The sequence below is a fragment of the Protopterus annectens genome, chromosome 5.part0 (genome assembly GCF_019279795.1).
Source record: "Protopterus annectens isolate FY-2018-M chromosome 5.part0, PAN1.0, whole genome shotgun sequence".
NCBI classification, from domain to species: Eukaryota; Metazoa; Chordata; order Ceratodontiformes; family Protopteridae; genus Protopterus; species Protopterus annectens.
The window spans coordinates 1,290,426,913-1,290,446,179 of record NC_056735.1 but is presented as its reverse complement, the minus strand read 5'-3'; the positions used below and the strand labels follow the sequence as shown (position 1 = coordinate 1,290,446,179).

The 19,267-nt window shown below is 39.2% G+C and overlaps 1 protein-coding gene across 1 annotated transcript in view; it reads left to right on the top strand.

The window, feature by feature from the left end:
- The window catches only part of LOC122802354 (ankyrin and armadillo repeat-containing protein-like), a 1,115,117-nt gene that overhangs the window by 300,050 nt on the left and 795,800 nt on the right, over positions 1-19,267 (top strand). The window contains exon 7 of the mRNA XM_044071991.1: positions 1,074-1,189. Coding sequence (XP_043927926.1) covers positions 1,074-1,189 — 116 coding nt within the window. The remainder of the gene's footprint in view (positions 1-1,073; positions 1,190-19,267) is intronic.

Here is a 19,267-nt window from a genome sequence, read left to right as displayed (position 1 = left end):
AGCTGTTCCCTTTTCTCAGTGTTTGTACTCTCTTACTGTAATCTTTTATATGTAAATCCTGAGTGCAGGTTGGCTTGCCCCTTGCAGAAATGCTGGTTTTTCATTTTTGTTAGTGCTACGTTTTGTATGCTTTTTCAGTTTACTGCTCTATATTAAGGTGATATGGTTTTCAATGTGTTAACTACAAAGTCTTTCAGTGGTTTGGGTCTCAGATTTACCCAATGCCCTGGCCAAATCTCAACTAGTAATATAAACAGCATCTCTGGCTTCCCTTGAAAACAGGCAACTAGCATAGTGGGACTAACCCTATGACAGATATTCAGATAGATAAGATAGATAGTTAAAGTTCTCCTACTGTCTTAAGTACCATCCACTTGAGCTCCCACAAACTCAGGAAGATGGTACCCCAGCTTAACACCTTATCTAAAGAACAGAACACTCAAGGGTACAGTACCGTCTTATGCAGCACTGCAGTGTAAGTAATGGAAAAAATGAATCCAGTCACCCAAGATGAGAGAAGAGCCCACAGACAGGACCACAGATGAGTGTCCTACCCACTAAGCCACTGAAGCTGCTGTATGAATGAAGGAGTAGAAATGGTAAGGATGAGGAAATAGGAACTGAGTGGGAGTGGTGGTTTGTATTTTGTCTAATTCCATGTTTCTACTGGCTTACCTTACATGATCACAGTTTCATAATGTCCAGATTATTGATGTTCTGCATTTACCTAATGGTACTTATCTTCTTTTCAGAAGCAAATGTATTTAGTACTTGCGCAGTAGTAGCCATGCATTATTCTCTGTCTAATGACCAGTTATTTTTGTTATGATTATGGAAGGTTACTTAAGTTGGATATATTCGAGTCTTCAGTTATGAATTGGTTTTGTCAGCCTGTCAGCATCTTGACTCCTGCTTTTTATTATGCATCTCTATATTTACAATGCATTACACTTATTGCTTTATATATAGGCTGGCTTTGGTAATATGTAGTACTTTTCTGCAGTTTAACTGCTACTTTTCATTAGGTACTTGTACATTTAAGAAGCATTACAATTATGGTTTTGTGCCTATAGGCTGCCTTTGGTGATATACAGTGTTTTGCAGCAAGTCACCTGAGCCAACTTCTTGATCCAGAAGCAACATACAGACAGAGCTTTCCATTACCAATCATGAACTTTGATGGAAAGAGGTAAGAGAAAGGGCATGGAAAACACTGAGAAAATAACATTTCTAGAATTGTAACTTTAAGGATAAAATCAGTCAGACCAGTTTTTGCATCATAACATACTGGGAATTTATTAGTAAAAAAACAGAATATTTGCAAAGACAGGGCTGCCTACTGCTGTCGTGATCAGAGGCATTTAGCACTTACCTCTACCATAGTAGCAAAAATAGCATATTAAAAGGCCCATGTTATTGTGGGGGCTGGTTCCCCAGCTAAAAGGAGATTGTGTACCCACTGGGTGGTATCTGTTTAGCTCTCCATCTCTCTAGCTTTGATTAAAAGTATACAAAACATTGCTAGGTATTCATCCAGTCCTTTATTAACAGATAAACTGATTATTAAATTTTGTCCAAGGTGGAAATTAGAGTGTAAATTGGGATACTGAGAGAATGTAGAAATGCCAGTCTGGATTTGTATTATGGGGACTGAAATACTTTTTGATTTTCTTGAGGAAATAATATGGGCATGGCTCTGGAAGATACTAAGTTAAGAAGGAGAGACTGACCAATGAGGGATACTATACGAATGCATATTATTACATAAGTACTGGATGGTAAGTTATTTTGAAGAGTGAGGAGTTTGCTTCAAATAATGTATAAAAAGGAGTTAATGAAGAAAGATGTCAGATATGGGACATAACATGCAATTAAAAAAATCTAAGGCTGTAGTATGACAGTATGATGAACTTCTTCACAGAGGTGGGCAAAGGACTTAATACAGAAACACTAGATCTGGAGCATATGAATACACAGGAAAAAATGGAGACCATTGGTAAGACAGAAAAGAAGAGGATAGTGTAGTCTGTCAGCTAAGTTTCTGAAAAAAAGGAAGGGATGGCAGAGATAGGTTTGTCTCATGTAGTTTTGATATTACCACCTTCCATTAGGGATAGGGGGATAATGAGAGTCAGTGACAAGATTTGGGGCATTGACACCCACCAAGGAAGAATAGTCAAATTTTGTACTGTACATAGTTGATATATATATATATATATATATATATATATATATATATATATATATATATGAATTTGGGCCATCAGTACTAGAAATACTTGTAGGAATAAAATGAAAATGAAAGAAGAATAATACAGCAAGAAATAAAGAAGACAGGACAAGTAAAATGGCAATTAAGCAGGGAAAGTATGACAGCTGAAGAGATAAAATCAAGTAGAAATAGGCTACTGATAATATATGAGAAAGAGTTCCAGGGGCAACAACAACTCATAAACAGGAGATCAGAAGAAAGAAAATGGAGGACAGGAAGCAGTAGCTGTTGGAAGAATGCTATCTCTTATGTCATGGAATGTTAATGGTTCACAAGCCCAGAAAAGAGGAAAGATATTAAATGCAGTAAAAAAAGTCAAATGTATGATAACAGTGATACAGGAATGCATCTAAGTACTGAACAGCATATCAAGGTAGAGAAGAAGGCTTATAAACTGTTAATGCAATCCAGTTATAAGGGAGAAGAAGATTGATTTTAGATCTGATGTTGTCAATTTTCATTCTGTCCTCAACTGTTGGGTTCAGATCTGATCCTCGGATCCAACTCAGCCATTACTATAGCTCGTGGCCACCAAAACACTCAAGTTCCTCCCTTACCCTTAATGCACCAACCCCAAACATACCTCAGATCTCATTTGCTGCTTTTGCGAATAGACATGGTCAGCTTGAGCTCTCAAGTGATTTCTTCAATCTATGATAGATGTTTCTATTTTATCCATCATAAATCCATTAATAGTAATTCTCCCTTCCCATTACACTTTGTATAGCTCTTATATACCATAGCTGATATCTGTTATAGCTCTTATATACCATAGCTGATATCTGTTATAGCTGTTATATACCATAGCTGATATCTGTTATAGCTCTTATATACCATAGCTAATATCTGTTATAGCTCTTATATACCATAGTTGATATCTGTTGAACTCTTTTTCATAGGTTCATAGGTTGGTACTAGGCTATCGGCCCTAAAGCCTATGCAAGCCTAGCCATAACAATTCCCTGGAAATTTTTTCCCACAATATTTACTTCTCTGGGCCCCTGTCTAGCAGGGCGACTGACATGATCCCCGGGGTGAATTTTCTATCTCCCATCCAATCATCAAGGTTCCTTTTGAAGAGGGCCAATGAGGTGCTCTGCTTGACATGTATGGACAATCTATTCCAGAGTATAGGGAGTCTCTGGGTCAGGAACCTATCCCTCCAGCATGTTTTGTTCATTGTGATGATAAGGTTTAGATCCCTGGAGCGTGGTTTGGGATGTCTTTAAGTGGAGCATGTCCAACAGCTCAGGGTTTGACATGGCCTTGTATGTTAAGCAGAGATGGGCACTGAGTAGACGATATACCATAGAGAATAGCTGGAGTTTTTTTTAGACGGTCAGCATATGACATCTGCTTTAGGCCTGTGATTCTTTTAGTGAGGTATTTCTGTGGCCTTTCCAGCTGTTGCAGATGTCTTGTGAGGTACATACCAAATGGGGCATTATACTCTATAATGGGTCTAGTGAGGGATGAGTACAGTGGGACAATGACCTCCTTTTTTCTGGATAAAAAGCCCTTAGTGATGAGGTTTGCCACGTAGAAGGATTTCCTGACTATTCTGGTGATGTGGTTATCGAAAGTGAGACCACTGTCCATTTGTGTCACTAAGTCTCTCATCACACTTTCGATGTTTAGTGTCCTGCCACCTATGTGGTAGTTCATGGGTACATGTTTTTTTCCAAAGGGGACGACTATACATTTCTTGGCATTAAGCTTGAGCCCATGGCTCTGGCATCAGGCATCTGTTTCTGTAAGGCCCTTTTGTAGAATATAAACATCATTTGGGGATTCAATAATGGCTCCCAGTTTGCAGTCATCTGCAAACTTTGTTAGCTAGAGTCCCTTAGTGTTGGCCTGTATTTCAAAGAAGTAGATGCCAAACAAGAGTGGCCCCAGGACTGAACCCTGAGGTACTCCACTTGTCACTTGTCTGGAGCTGGATTTGGAGTCGGCTACTTTTACTGTCTGGGTTCTGTCAGTAAGCCAGTTGGCAACCCATCAAGTGACATAGGGATTTATGCCCAGCTTAGTAAGTTTATCTATGATTCCAGAGTGGGGGATTGTGTTGAAGGCCTTGGCGAGTTCCAGATAGGCTGCGTGGACCTCCTTACCCTCGTTCACAGCTCTGGAGACCGATTCGAAGAAGTCAATCAGATTCAGGAGACAAGATCGACCCTTCACAAACCCAAACTGGGTGGGGTCCTGTGTCTGGAGGCTGCCAATGTCTTTGTTTATAAGTTCCATGATAATGCGTTCCATGCCCTTACAGATCAGGCTTGTCAGACTGATGGGACGGTAGTTCCTGGGATCCAAGGTGGATCTTCACTTGTGGAGTGGGATAACTGTAGCTGTGCGCCACTCAGTGGGCACGAAGCCTGAGGTGAGTCTATGATTAAACATGACACTTAGGTGGGGTGCCAGTTCATTTTGTAGTTCATGTAGTACACAGCCTGGGATGTCATCTGGTCCCATGGATGCTGTATTCTTAGATTTGGAGAGTGTTGTTTCTACCTGTGCGGCTGTGATGATCGGAAGTTGGCAATCTTTTGGTATTGAGATGGGCCCTTTAGGGGGTGAGAGGGGAGTGAAGCTGGCACTAAATTGATCTGCCAGGATATTGGCAATATCCTTGGGATCAGTATATTTAATGCCAAATCCTATTACACGTTCATGTATTTCTTGATACCATTGCTGATTATCTTTTTTTCTTTCCTTTTGTCCATCTCTGTGTAAAAAAAGAAAGAAGCTTTCTTTACTGTTATTTGTTTGTTTCTATTATTCTTATAGAGTATCTGATAAAGGCCCTTCGGGTTTGAAAAAATGCCAAATGTGCGGGCATAAATTGTCCTTGTCCGATGCCCATAACTTTTGTGTATATTGCTTGGGCACAGACCACTTTTAAATTGATTGCACCATTTGCAACAATTTTAATCTGTGTGCAATTGCAGAGAGAAAAAACAAATTTATATTGAAGGGTTTGCTTGTTTCTTCTTTTTCTGAAGCTATTTTGGACCACAGAACCCCAAAATTAAATCTAAGGAGCTTTTCACCAGGTGTCCTAAACCTTCTGAATCATCAACTCCATCTTCTGCAGAGCTGCCTAAAATGAAGCACAAGTCAAAGCCGAAGGCTGCTGCAATCCAGTCTCTAGTGGATCCAATTAAACCTTCCTTGAATCCAACCTCTTTGTATCCTAGAATGTTACCCAGGTCAAGGCACTCACCTACTGTGGACCCATTCCCTTCCAGAGTATCTCCCCCTTCTTGGAAAGATGATGTTCTAGGTCACTCTCCCTCACATCATCTCATTCTTCCAGGAGTTTGGCCGAAGCAGACATGGACAGAATGATGAGGAGATTCCTCTCAGTGCAGATACAGATGGTTGTTCTCCTTATTCCTACCCTCTCAGGTCAGAAAACCTATCCCTTTACCACACCACCAATTGCAGCTCCTTCTCTGATCTGACCGATCATTTCAGAGCCCCTGGATCCAAACCTTCTGAGTCCATCTGGTTCGAATCTAAAGATGTTTTTATCGTAGGGTCTGAAGCTGTCTTTGAATGCACTGGCTCTGATGTCTTTGGAGCCAGATGACTCTCTTCTGTTGGATCCGAGAGGTTGGACTGGACTCTGAAGTTTTTGGAGCTATCTCTACCCCTCAGAGCCTTGGCATTGTACAGCTCAGCTCCAACTTTCGCCTCAAGTAGATTGCTTTCAGGGTAGCAGGAACCGATGGGCCAGAAAGTCTCCAGGCCACCCAGCAGGGTTTTAGAATCTCTTCCGATGCTTCATTGGAGTATCCCACCAAGAAAGTCCCTAGGAAGAAGAAGTGCAAGAAGAGGCACTTTGACTCCCCACAGGAGTCAGTCACTGAGGATACTGATTTTGATGAGGAAGCACGGTCCCCAGGATCACCACATATTCAGAGATATCCTTGAAATCCTTAAGCAGAGAAGTAGTTGGTCCTCTGATAACACTTTTCCAGAGGAATCAGTATTCCTGAAGCCTTTGGAGCTGGCCCATCTACCTCCTGGGTTACTCCACTGACCAATGAGCTCATTGACTTGATCTCTAGGTGGGTATGGAAGGAGTCTGACTCAGTTGAGCCAATCCCCATGAGTCCAGATTGGATTCTGGCTCCACCTGTAGGTAGTGAGTTCTGGAGTAAGGGGGCACCCACAGATGCTATGTTCATGGTGGTGGCCTCCAAGAAGGAACTTGATGAGCAAAGTTTTTCTGTCCATCCCCTAACAGGGTGTCTAGGGCATTGGACAGATTTGGGAAGTGAGTGTACGCTTCAGCAACCTTTGCCCTTAGGTCACTGAACTACTTGGCCCACTTTATGAGACTACAAAGGGACTTGATCAAGAAACTTTCAAAATCCCTTTCAGGGATCACTACTGCCAAGGCTCAATCTTTCTGTGGCCTCTCAGTTGGCTACTCTTCAATCTATTTCAAATTTGTCCATGAAGCTTATCTCATGCAATTGAAAGTGTCTCAAGGGTGGCCAGTTCAAGCATCTCCATCAGGAGACATGCTTGGGTGCATTTGTGTGATTTTGCAGAACCCTTCAAGTCATCATTCATCAATGCACTCTTTGATGGCAGTTCATTGTTTGGCACAAAAGTGAAGAACACTCTCTCCAGATGTGAAAAAGATGGAAGGACCTTCTCTGCAGTGGGCATACATTTTTTGATCCCTCAAAGATCCTTTTCTAGGAATCAGTGAGGTGGTTGGAGAATGTGGTTCAGGAAGTCCCAGGGTCTTTCCAAGATCCATCTGGAGATAGTTCCCCCAGGGACAGAAAGGGAACTCAAATGGACGATGACACCCACATGGCAGAGGAGGCCTGCAGAACCAAGGGTTCATAGATTCTTTCTCTGATAGACCCTATCAGCACTCCTGAAAGGAGGCCCAAATGTCACCCTCTGGAAGCAATCAGGGGTCAATTATCCCTGCACCAGAGAGCCTGGCTAGACATAAAAATAAGATACTTGGGTGTAGAGGATTATTTCCAGAGGTTATATAATTCCCTTTTCCATCCCACCTCCATCTGTATGCAAATTTTCCAATCTTCCACCCAGTGAGAGGAAAGCAGCAGCACTTAAAATACTAAAGCTACAAGATGTCCCACCAGACCAGATAGAGTCTGAAACTTACTCAAGATTTTTTTAGTGCTAAAGAAAACAGGGGTCTGGAGAACAATGTTGGATCTCAGTGACTTGAACAAGTCAGTTTGACACACAAAGTTTTGGATGGTCATGATTCAATCCATTCTGCCCTTTCTGGGCAAAGACGACTGGATGTGCTCGATAGACCTTCAGGATGCATAGTATTACATTAAAAAGAACAGACAATCCAGAACACTTCTGGCTTGGGGCCAGTCACTATCAGTTCAGAGCACTGCTCTTTGGCCTCACCATAGCCCCAAGGATGTTCACCAAATGCATGATAAGGATAGCAACTCACTTGAGACTGCAAGGATTCTAAGTGTTTCCATACTTAGACGACTGGCTCATTACTGCCTTGACCAAGCATCTACTTGTAAGAGCAAGAGATCAGGTACTCCCGACTTGTTCTGATCTGGAGATAACCATAAATTACAACAAATCTCAGTTATAACTGACTCAAACATTGGAATTAATAGGATAAGTGTTCAACATGGTATCAGTGACAGCTTCTCAAGAGTGCAGACTATCAGATTCCAGGTCATAAAAATAATTAGAATTACCAAAATTTCAGCTCTGTTGATTCTGCAAGCCTTGGGATCAATGTCAGTGACCATAATTTTAGTTCCTCTAGCAAGATTTCATATGAGAATTCTTCAATGGATGCTAGCAACACAGTGGTTAATTCTTTATCAACGCATGTCAGTAAAAATAAGAATCACTCAGGCATGCAAGAGATACCTTTGGTGATGGATTTGATCAGATCAGGTCTGCCCAGGGCACAGCAGAAACACAGTGACCCCTTCTCAGCTCCTGTACAATGTGTTCCTGAATTTTTGGCAACAATTTTTAATGAGGGAGCTAGCTCCTCAACAGTTAGATTTCAGTTAGCAGCAATCTTCATACTGGATTTGAGAATTCTTCTTTGGCTTCATCTAAACTTGGTAAAGCCTTTTTGAGAGACATCCTCCTGCTGAGACCTCCATATAAAGATCCTAGTCCAGCATGGGATTTAAATTTGGTACTGAGGCCTTAATTCATTCTCCTTTTGAACCAGAAGCTAAATGTGATTTTAAATTCCTGACCTGGAAAACTATCTTTCTAGTGGCCATTACCTTTGCTAGAAGAATTTCAGAATTTCAACCATTGTCCTTTAAACCTCCTTAATTGATTTTTCATAAGGATAGAGTAACATTACATACCAACACTTTGTTCTTTCCTAAGGTGGTGTCAGAATTTAATATTAACCAGTTCATTAACCTGACAGTCTTCTTTCCTAAATTTGCAAACAAAGGTGAATCTATTTTACATTTATTGGATGTCCACAGACAATTGCGTGTTTACCTACATAGAACAAAATATATTAGAAAAACAGATCAATTATTTGTGTTCTTTGCAGATTCTAAATTGGGAAAGTCAGTTGCAAGGGTAACATTAGCCAGAGACCTGACAGATTGCATATCATTTATATATATATAACAAATTGGGTTTATCTGTACCAGAACCTCTAAGAGCTCATTCATCTAGGTCCATGGCAACTTTTTCAGTGTTCCTATACAGGGCTTCCATGGATGACATATGTACAGCTGCAACTTGGGCCAATCCTCATACCTTTGTTACTCATTACATACTAGATCGGGTCTTGAGTGGAAGAGAAGCATTTGGCTCAACTGGGCTCAGGAATATCCTTCCTTAGAGTCCACCTGGGAATTTAGGTAGCTGGGGACTCTGTTACAACAGCTGAGGATAGAATGAAAATTGACAACATCAGATAAAGAAGTTATGTACTTACCATAATGTTCCATCTATGTTGTCCATTTTCTTTCTTTCTCAACTCTCCACCCACTAACCCCCAACCTTTTTCACAATGGATTTCTGGAAGAACAAGAGATTATAAGGGCAACACTGTCCTACATGTTGAGATCCAGATATGGTTTATTCTGTTAGGATTTTTATAGTACTTCTTTCTATTTTATGTGAAACAGCAAACAAGATCTGAGGTATGTTAGGGGTTGGTGCAGTATGGGTAAGGGAGAAACTCAGAAGCTTTTTGGTGGCCATGAGTTATAGTAAAGGCTGAGTCGGATCCGAATATTGGATCAAAATCCAACAGTTGAAGAATGAAAATGGACAACACAGATAGAATGTTATGCTAAGTACATAACTTTTTATCAGATAAAAAAGCTAGGTATGTGTGAAAAGTGACTACTGGAAGTCGAAGATAAATGTATAGCTGAGTGGAACAGGAAGCACAACTGGACAATAATGATGATGTTGGTGCATTCTGTGTACCAGCAAGAGCAAAATTAAGTCAAATGAAAAGAAAAATCTGTTTTCTGAGAGCTTGTTAATGATAGTGGAAGAGTGGAATTTAAGTGTAAACTTGAATGATGCGATGAGGAGAAAAAAAAATCATTAAATATGTTGAAAAGTGATAAAATGCAAAAACACCTTTTTAATATGATCAGGCTAGTGAATGCCTGGAAAGTTCGCAAAATGCAGTTTCAAGGGGGATTTATACACTATAGCTCAAAATGGAAATGCTAGTCTAGGTTAGAGAGATAGTGCATAACCAAAGAGTGAAGAATTGCACCTCAATGGGAACTGAAGTAGTGCCAATATTACAGCTAGATCACACAATTGTAAAGTTGTTGATTAAGAAGAATAAGTTAAAGTGATGGTGTTTCACTGGAGATTCCCCATGTACATTCTGAAAGATGAAAAGTTTGCATTAAAGCTTAACGAATGGCTACAATGTCTGATAGATTGTATTGGATCAGTCTCAAGAACGGAATGGGAAGGGGTAAGAAAGAGACTAAGGAATGTAATAATATATATATATATATATATATATATATATATATACACACACACACACACACACACACACACACACACACACACACACACACTAAAAAGAGAGGAATAGGAAGGGAGAGAAGGGGGGGTTGGCAGCAGTAAAGAAGCTGCAGTTATGCAGAGACAGACTAACATGGGAGGAGGAAGAGCAGAAATTATGGGAAGCCTTAGAAGGGATCTAGAGAAAAGACATGAGAATATTGGTTCAGAGAATAGTAATTAAGCAGCAATATAACTGCCATTCCCAGCTGCACAGAGTGCATGGGCAGTAAGATTTAATCAACAAATTGTATCTAGGGCTATTTGGAAAAGTAGCAATAACAAAAAGGATGTATTAGTAGAAGATCAGATACTAGAAAGGAAGTAGTTGATAGGTTTCTATAAGAAATTAGAATTCTATAACTATTGAAAGGACAGAAAAAGTTGTTAATGGGGGACATAGATTAAGAATTGAAGTAGATGATAATGCAGAAGAAAAGAGGTACATCCATGGGTTCTGATGGCAAACCCATAGAAATATGGAGGTTTGAGGAGGGAGAAGGTGTTAAAATGTTATTAAAATTTTGTAATTGGTTGCTGAGAGGTGATCTTCCCCAGCCTTTTGGAATGCAGGGGTTGTAGTAGCAATACCAAAGGAGGGTAGTGATTCGATGGAAAGATGTTCATATCACCCTTTCATACATCTTAAACATGGTAGGCAAACACACTTGCAAATATCTTCCAGCCATAATCCATGTAATGAAAGAAAAACATTTGGTAACATCATTTGGCTCTTGATGCATGTGATAGATTAAAATGATAAAGAAAATAAGGTAACATTAGTGCCTTTAGACACTGAAATGGTCTTAATACGATGGATTGGATATACCTTATCACAGTTTTATAACAAATAAAGATTCCCTGTGCAGTTTATAATATTGTTGAATACTATATACACAAAGGCAGAAGCTAGGTCAAATTACTGTAATATTGTAACCCTGATTAAGTTAATGAATCCAAGAGACAGCAAGAAGAAAAAGAAATCCAAATGAGACAACCACTTTATTTGAGTTGAGCGCTTTCTTCTCCACTAAAGAGACTTAATCAGAACAATGTTCACACAACACCCAGCCTTTTATATACCCTCCCCAATTAATCAATCAAACTTTAATGAAAGTCAATTAAAAGCAAAAAACTCACATTAGTAATAGAAACCCATTCAACACTGATGCAATTAATTACCATAATCAGATTTCATATGCAGACTTAAAATTACATGTTAAAAATAACAATAAAAACCATCTTAAAACTAAAAAATGTATACACATTAAATTCGGCACAGTAATAAATTAATTCAGTTAGCCTAAGATGTGGTCCATTTTCAAAATACTAGATATGCTTTCATTGATGCCTGGATACTGAGAGGCATTTAAATACAATTGCCACCTCAGTTCCAATACATCCAAATGAATATCCAATATACATCCCTGCTTATCTTTGACCAATTGTTGAACCACTAAAAATTTTAATTGGTGGCCCTGATGTTCTTGAATGTGTCTATACAGGGCACTAGTGATTCTACAATGCCTAATGTCCCCAAGGTGCTCACCAATCCTAACTTTAAATTTCCTAGATGTTTTGCCTATGTAAAATATAGGACAGTTTTCACACTTGGCCATGTAGATGACATTACAGCTGTTACAATTATAGTGCCCTTGGATGTTAATATTCCTCCCATTAACTCTGAACTTTTCCTTTGTCTCAAGTATAAAGGAACAATATACACAAGCATTGCACCTATAATTCCCAATATTTCTGTTGATTTTTCCATCATTTGTCACACCCTCCAATATGTTCTTTAGGGATCTGTCCTTTCTAAACACGAACCTATGGGTCTTCCCAACTTTATGTGCAATATTACCATCAAACTGTAAAATCTCCCAATTTGCTTTAATAACCTCAATGATGGTACTTGCCACCCCATTGTAGGTTATGATCAGGGTTGAGCTAGGGTTAACTACGTTATTTACCCTTCTACTAGATCCCAAAAATCCATTGCCTATAATAGGCCTGTATATACCTTTTTCACGCTTGTTCAACACTTCAACCCTGACCTCATTTAAAAGGCCCTCAGTATACCCCCTTTATCTAAACATCTGTATGATAAATTCTATTTCCACCAGGAAATCATCATGCAAACTGACCATTCTGGCAGCCCGCACCAACTGAACTTTAACAACAGACTTCTTTTGATGGTGCGGGTGCCAGCTACCATAATCCAAATAGGAATTGGAAAAGGTCATCTTCCTATGAATTCTGGTAATAAACTTCTTGTTTAACTGATCAATTTCCAGTTCTACATCTAGGTAATTAATCTTTTCCTTGTTATATTCATGTGTGAATTTCATAAATTGCACAGTTACATTAATCCACACAAGGAACTCATTGAAATCTTCCTCAGTACCCTTCCAAACAAGGAAAAGATCATCCAGAAATCTAGTGTAATGCACTATATGTGACATAAATGAGGTTTTCATCAAATATTCCTGTTCCCAATAGGACATAATCAGGTTGGCAAATATGGGGGCGCAAGTCGCCCCCATTGCCATACCTTATATTTGTTTATAATATTGCCCTTTGAAACATATATTGTTGTTCCTTAATACAACCTCCATTAGTGCAACAAATGTATTCACCTCATCATGATGCAAAATATTAGTTTTGTTAAGCTGCTGTTCCAACCAGCTTAAACCTTCCTCATAAGGGATCACAGAAAAAAGATTGACAACATCGATGGTTATCAAAATGAACTCAGGTATTACATCAATCCCATTTAATTTATTCAGAAACACCCATGAGTCCTTACTGATGTAGTTAAAAATACCCAAACTTTTCTACATATTTTGGTCTAAATATTTGCTAATGAAGTAGATCTTTGACCTTTTATCATCCACAATGGGCCTAAATTTTGGATTTCATAAGCCCTTGTGGATTTTTGGTATCCCAAAAATATTGGACACCCTGGGATGCTCATTCTTCATGTAATGGTATTCATTTTCATCAATCTGGGCTTGATACAGCATGCCGTCCAACAATAAATCTATTTTTCTATAGGACACTTTAATTTCACTTAATGAACTTTCTTCATATGCTTCATCCAACAATAATGAATTCATCTCATCTAAATAATCAACCCTCTCCATTATGACCACCCCACTGCCTTTGTCAGGTTTCATGAACCTGACCGTAGGGTCACTGACCAAATCAAAAAGCAATTGTTGCTCTTCATCAGTCATATTAGATCCAAAATTGCCCTGACCTCTTTTGTTTTTACCATAAATCCTCCTTACATCCTTCTCACAATTTTTTTCAAATAAATCAATAGTTTTGTTTAAAGGAGGATTAAAAGTACTAGGCCTTTTACAACTATCTCTAGGGCAATACCCTGATTAAGTTTGCAGATGACTGCAAGGAGAAGCAGTAATTGAATCCCCAAATGATATAGTTATCCTGCAAGAAAGTTTGTCCCTAATAAATTACTGGTTCCAAAATCATGGACTGAAACTAAATTCCAAAAATGCATTATCATATCCTCTGGAAATTTGTCTACCCCAGGTAACTACCACATTCTCCATAAGACTTGACCCAGTTGATTGTGATTTGCAAACTTATGTGGACAGTGATCTAACTTTCAGCCAACATGCGTCTGTTGCAGTACAAAAGTTATTCTATACTGCACAGCTTTTAAACAATAGGACTGTGCCTAATTCTAGGATTGTCATTGTCCCCTATCCTTAGCCCTCATTAGGCCAACCATTGAATATAATGACCCCTTTGGCATGTATCTGTCCAGACACATACAGCAACTGGAATGCCCATAAAGATACCTTACTCAAATGTTATAAGGCCTACACATGTCCTACAAGGACTGGCTCCAAGCACTGTCACTATACTCAGTATCCTACAGACTCCTAAGAGGTGACCTGTGTCTGGCATACAAGGAATCCTCCAACCCAATACTAATGGATTTACTGCACATCAACAAGTCAGATGGCATCAGAAATGCTCAGTCTAGCGATCTAAACTTCTTCTGCAACATCTGTAGGAAGGTTTTGGAAGGAATGGTTTGTCTCACAGAGGAAAATGCTGTTCTGGAACAAACTTCCTATCCACATAAAACAAAGCTCATCCCAGTCCATATTCAAGTGCAACTTGGATCTGTGGGTGGAAAACAGAATATTTACCCCAGGACTGCCTCCTGTACTACTAATAAAAATAGGCAACTCCTAAATGTTTTATGCCATGCATGGGTTCCCTCAAATTACAAATTATCTATGGTATGTTTGGAAGGAATGGTTTATCTCACAGAGGAAAATGCTGTTCTGGAACAAACTTCCTATCCACATAAAACAAAGCTCATCCCAGTCCATATTCAAGTGCAACTTGGATCTGTGGGTGGGAAACAGAAAATTTACCCCAGGACTGCCTACTGTACTACTAATGGAAATAGGCAACTCCTAAATGTTTTATCCCATGCATAGGTTCCCTCAAATTACAAACTATCTATGGTATAATAACAGTTATTCTCAATTGGGGTAGGGGGGTAATATATAATTATTGTCCATGGGATTGGTAAGGCCAGTCTAACACCAAATGAGATGGATTAATTCAAGCACCAAAAGGAAAATTGGCCAGGCTTAAAATGGCCTGCAAGGGCAGCTAGCATAGTACTTGCCTATGAACCCCATCTCTACTGTCATTCCAATTGATAATTCAGGGTTATATGTAATGGAAGATGGAACTAAAAATTGCACTATATGCTGCTGATAGAATTGTATCTTTAACACAACCAGAAATAGACCTTTGTAAAGTGTATGATCTCTGAAAAGTTTTTGGGAGATTCTCTGGGTACATTATAAATGTGAACAAAATAAAACTGATATGTATTAATATGATGAACAGGCAAAAGAAAATTTATATTACTACCTTATAGGGGAATGATGAAGAGGTTAACTATATGAGTATATGGTTAAAGGAATCCTATGGGGGTCATGGGAGGTCTCATACGATAGTAGAGCAATGAAAATTACTTAACCTGGGTGTTGGCAAGAAAATGTTGGCTCTACAGTGGCATTTAGTCCCATATATACTTTATTTAGACAGTCTTTCTGGACACTAATGAGTTCTGTAATTAAAAAAAATAAAGAATTGGATAAAATATTTCTTGAAGGCAGGGGAGAAACCTCATGTAAAATGGGACAGATACATACTACTGTGAGAGTAGAAAGTTTTGGATGTTGCAAATGCCAGGAAATATGTCATGCCTCTGTAATTGACATACCTTATTTGAAGCCAGATTGCTGGATTTATTGCAGCATGGAAAAGGCTTGAGCTCCATATCAAAATGCCGGCACTCAAAATTTCGAGTGTCAAAGAAAGCTGAAAAAAATGCAGAAAACCTGGATAACAGCAAATCTCTAAAATCTCTCTTCTCTTTAAAACTTTTTTTCTTGCCCACCTGCACCCCAACACCCCCTGATTTATATATACCAACTCTGAGATCAACAAAACTCAGAGAAAAGGAATGCTCCAAGAAATGGCATCCTGGACTTGGTATATACAAGTCCGATCTTTAGGCCATTCAGTCTCCATGTTTTAGGACTTGCTGTAATAGGTCCTGACATTTCAAATGGTTACCAAAGGAATTGTTGTAGAATATAATTCTTGGTTAGAGTCAGTGGATATTCTTGAGGTGATCTGTGATTGCAGCTTAGGGGGATAGATCCCAGATGATGGAAGTAGTCAATGAAGAGGTTAGCAAAACATACCTGTCAAAATTCTAAGGGGATGGAAAAATACAATCTTAGCCACCAGTGGAAACCTAGTAGGTAATAGTGAAGCAGTGGTACTGAGAAACTGGTGTCAGTTGAAAAGTGAACTTGGATTTTTGTGATCAAATAGTGATGGAAAATAGAATAATGACATGGGATGAGGCAATAATGAAGTATCAGATATCAGGTGTTTGGAAAAGAGATTACGAGACTAAGATGAGTTAGAAAGAAATGGAATCATGTATACTTGGATATCTAAATGTATAAATGATAGAAAGTTTGAATATCTATTATGTGGGAATAGCATATTAATTTTGTTGAAAAAGTCTGACAAAATATATATGTACTAGTGTTGGACTTGGGTCAATATGTACTAGTTAATCAAGAAGTACGTACAGAGCTTTGGAAAAGCCAGGTGCTAGAGGATAAGTACCATGCATGTGAAATTGTATGTTTAAGTTATTAAGAGCTGTTGGAATAAAATCTGTAAAAAAATAAATAAATAATAAACAGATGATGCTAAAAAGATGTATAAGTCATTTAAATAATATGTGTGTATGACATCCTAGAAAAATATACCTTTTATTTAAGAGGGTGTGGCTTAAAAATAAGTGTACTGTTTAAATACTCATTTATATGTGGTGGGTGTGGAGAATTCAATTTCACTTACCATTTAAGTTCTAATATTTCTAAATGATTCCCTATATCTTTTCCTCTGGGCCCTATGGACGTAGAACCTACTCCAAAAAAAAAAGCTAGATCCTTACCATAACATTCCATCTGTTGTCTATCTTCATTCATTCCTGACAGAAGGGTTCAGTTCTAACCTCTCGGAACTGACTCGGCCAGTCAAAGACTCTTGAGCTACGGCTCTAACCACAATGCCCCTCTGTCCATTACCTCAGATTGAGTTTGCAGACTAGTATAGAAAAAGACAGAAGCCTTGTCTAAGGTATAACCCTATAACCTCCCAGAACAAGGTCCGATCCCCCAGAAGTCTCTTGGTGGGGGCAGGAGGGTGGGATGTCAAGAATAAATGAAGATCAACAACACAGATGGAACATTATGGTAAGGACATAACTTCTTTATCTGATGTTGTCAATCTTCATTCATTCTTGACAGATGGGACAGAGTCCCCAGCTACTTTAGATCCTGGGCGGCCCTAAGGAAGGATATTCCTAAGTACCATAGAGCCAAAGGATGCTCTTCCCCTGGAGACCATATCTAATTTGTAATGAAGTAATAAGTGATAAAAGTATGAGGAGTAGCCCATGTTGCAGCTGCACAAATTTCTTCCATAGAGGCCTTAAAATGAAAGACAGCTGAAGTGGAAACAGATCTGTTAGAAGGCACTCTAACCGAAGCATGTAGTTTGAGTTTATTCTGATTGTAGACAAATGTGACACAATCTCTAAGCTATCTTGATAAAGTAACTTTTAATAGTGGTTTACCCAATCCAGGTCCTGAAAAGGATACAAATAGTTGGTCCAATTTTCTAGCAGATTTTGTTCTGTCCAGGTAAAAACTTAATTGTCTGCAGACTTACAACAAATGTAAACAGTGTTCACCTTTGTTTGAAAAATTTGGAAAGAAAACAGGCGAGTCTATAGACTGGTTAATATTAGATTCTGATACCACTTTGGGGAGGAAGGATGGGTTGGTTCTTAGCAACACTGTCTCCTTGGGAAATATGATGTAAGGATGCTTTACACATAAAGCTTGAAATTCAGTAATTCTCGTGGCAGACAAGATAGCCACCAGGAAGAGGGTTTTCCAAGATAAAAATGTGAGGTTGCAAGTTTAAAGGGCTGTTGAACTAGGCATTGTAAAACTAAAGTCAAATCCCGTGGTGCTATAGGGTCTTTGAACGGGGGTTTTAGATGTAAAGTGCCTTTAGGAAAATTTTGCACAAATGATGAGACATCAAGGGATGATCATTAAATCCATTATGAAAATTGGAAATAGCTGCTAATTGAACCTTAATTGTGGAAGTAGAGACTCCTGATTCAAACAAGGATGCTAAAAATTCCAGGACCTTATCCACTGATACTAAAAAGGGGTCTATACTGTTCATACAGGCCCAAATCAAAAATATTTTCTATTTGCAAAGGTGAAGTTTCTTAGTGGGTAATTTATGGGAAGCCAGAATTTTTGTACTGGAGAGGCTAAGTTATTCTGCCTGGTAATTACTGGAATTGGAGATTCCAAGTCATCAGCTTGAGATTTTGGAGACTGGGATGTACCAAGCTCTGCGGGTGAGACAGCAGGTCCAGAGCTGGGTCCAGAATCCAAGGGCAGTGAACCAGATGAGACCAAAGAAAGGGAAACAAGACTTGGCAGGGCCAATAGGGTGTAATGAGAAATACTCTGCTTCTCAACCTTTGGGCTTTCCTCAAAAACAGGGGAATCAGTGGAGTAGGGGGAAAGGCATAAAGTAGTCCTGGGGACCAATCGAGGAGAAGTGTATCTCTCAGGGGCTCCCCATAAGGGTGAATTAGGAAAAGTAGCTGCTGCATGTGTTGTTTATCAGAGAGGCAAACAGATCACAGCAAGGCTGGCCCCAACGACAAAAGATCTTCATCGGTATACTGTTGTTGAGACACCACTTGTGAGGCAGGAGGAGGCATCTGTTCAATTTGTCCAGAATCACGTTGGAGTTTCCTGGGATATTCGTTGCTATCAGAAAGCAGTTGAAACTGATAGCCCATTTCTAAATCCTGAGGGCTTCCTGACATAATGGGTAAGATCTGTTCTCTTCTGCTTGTTGATGTACCAGACTACTGACATGTTGTCTGATTGGATTGCAACTGTCCCTGAAGGAAGGACAGATTGGAATGCTTGCAATGCTAAAAGCACTGCCCTCAGTTCTAGGATATTGATGTGCAAATTGGCCTCTTGTGGGGAACAAGTGCCTTGAACAGTACTTCCCAGATAATGCCCCCACCCTATTTGAGAAGCTTCTGTAGTCACTATGGCCTTGGGTGCAGCGAGAGAAAAAGTCGAACCCCATAGGTTTTCTTCTGACTTCATCCACCAGGATAAATCCTTTTTGCAGCAATTCATTATCAGGATTGGATGAAACATCAGGTGAGTTAAAATAACCATTGAGACGCCAAGAGCCATTGAAGCAACCTCATGTGGTATCTTGTTAGGAGTA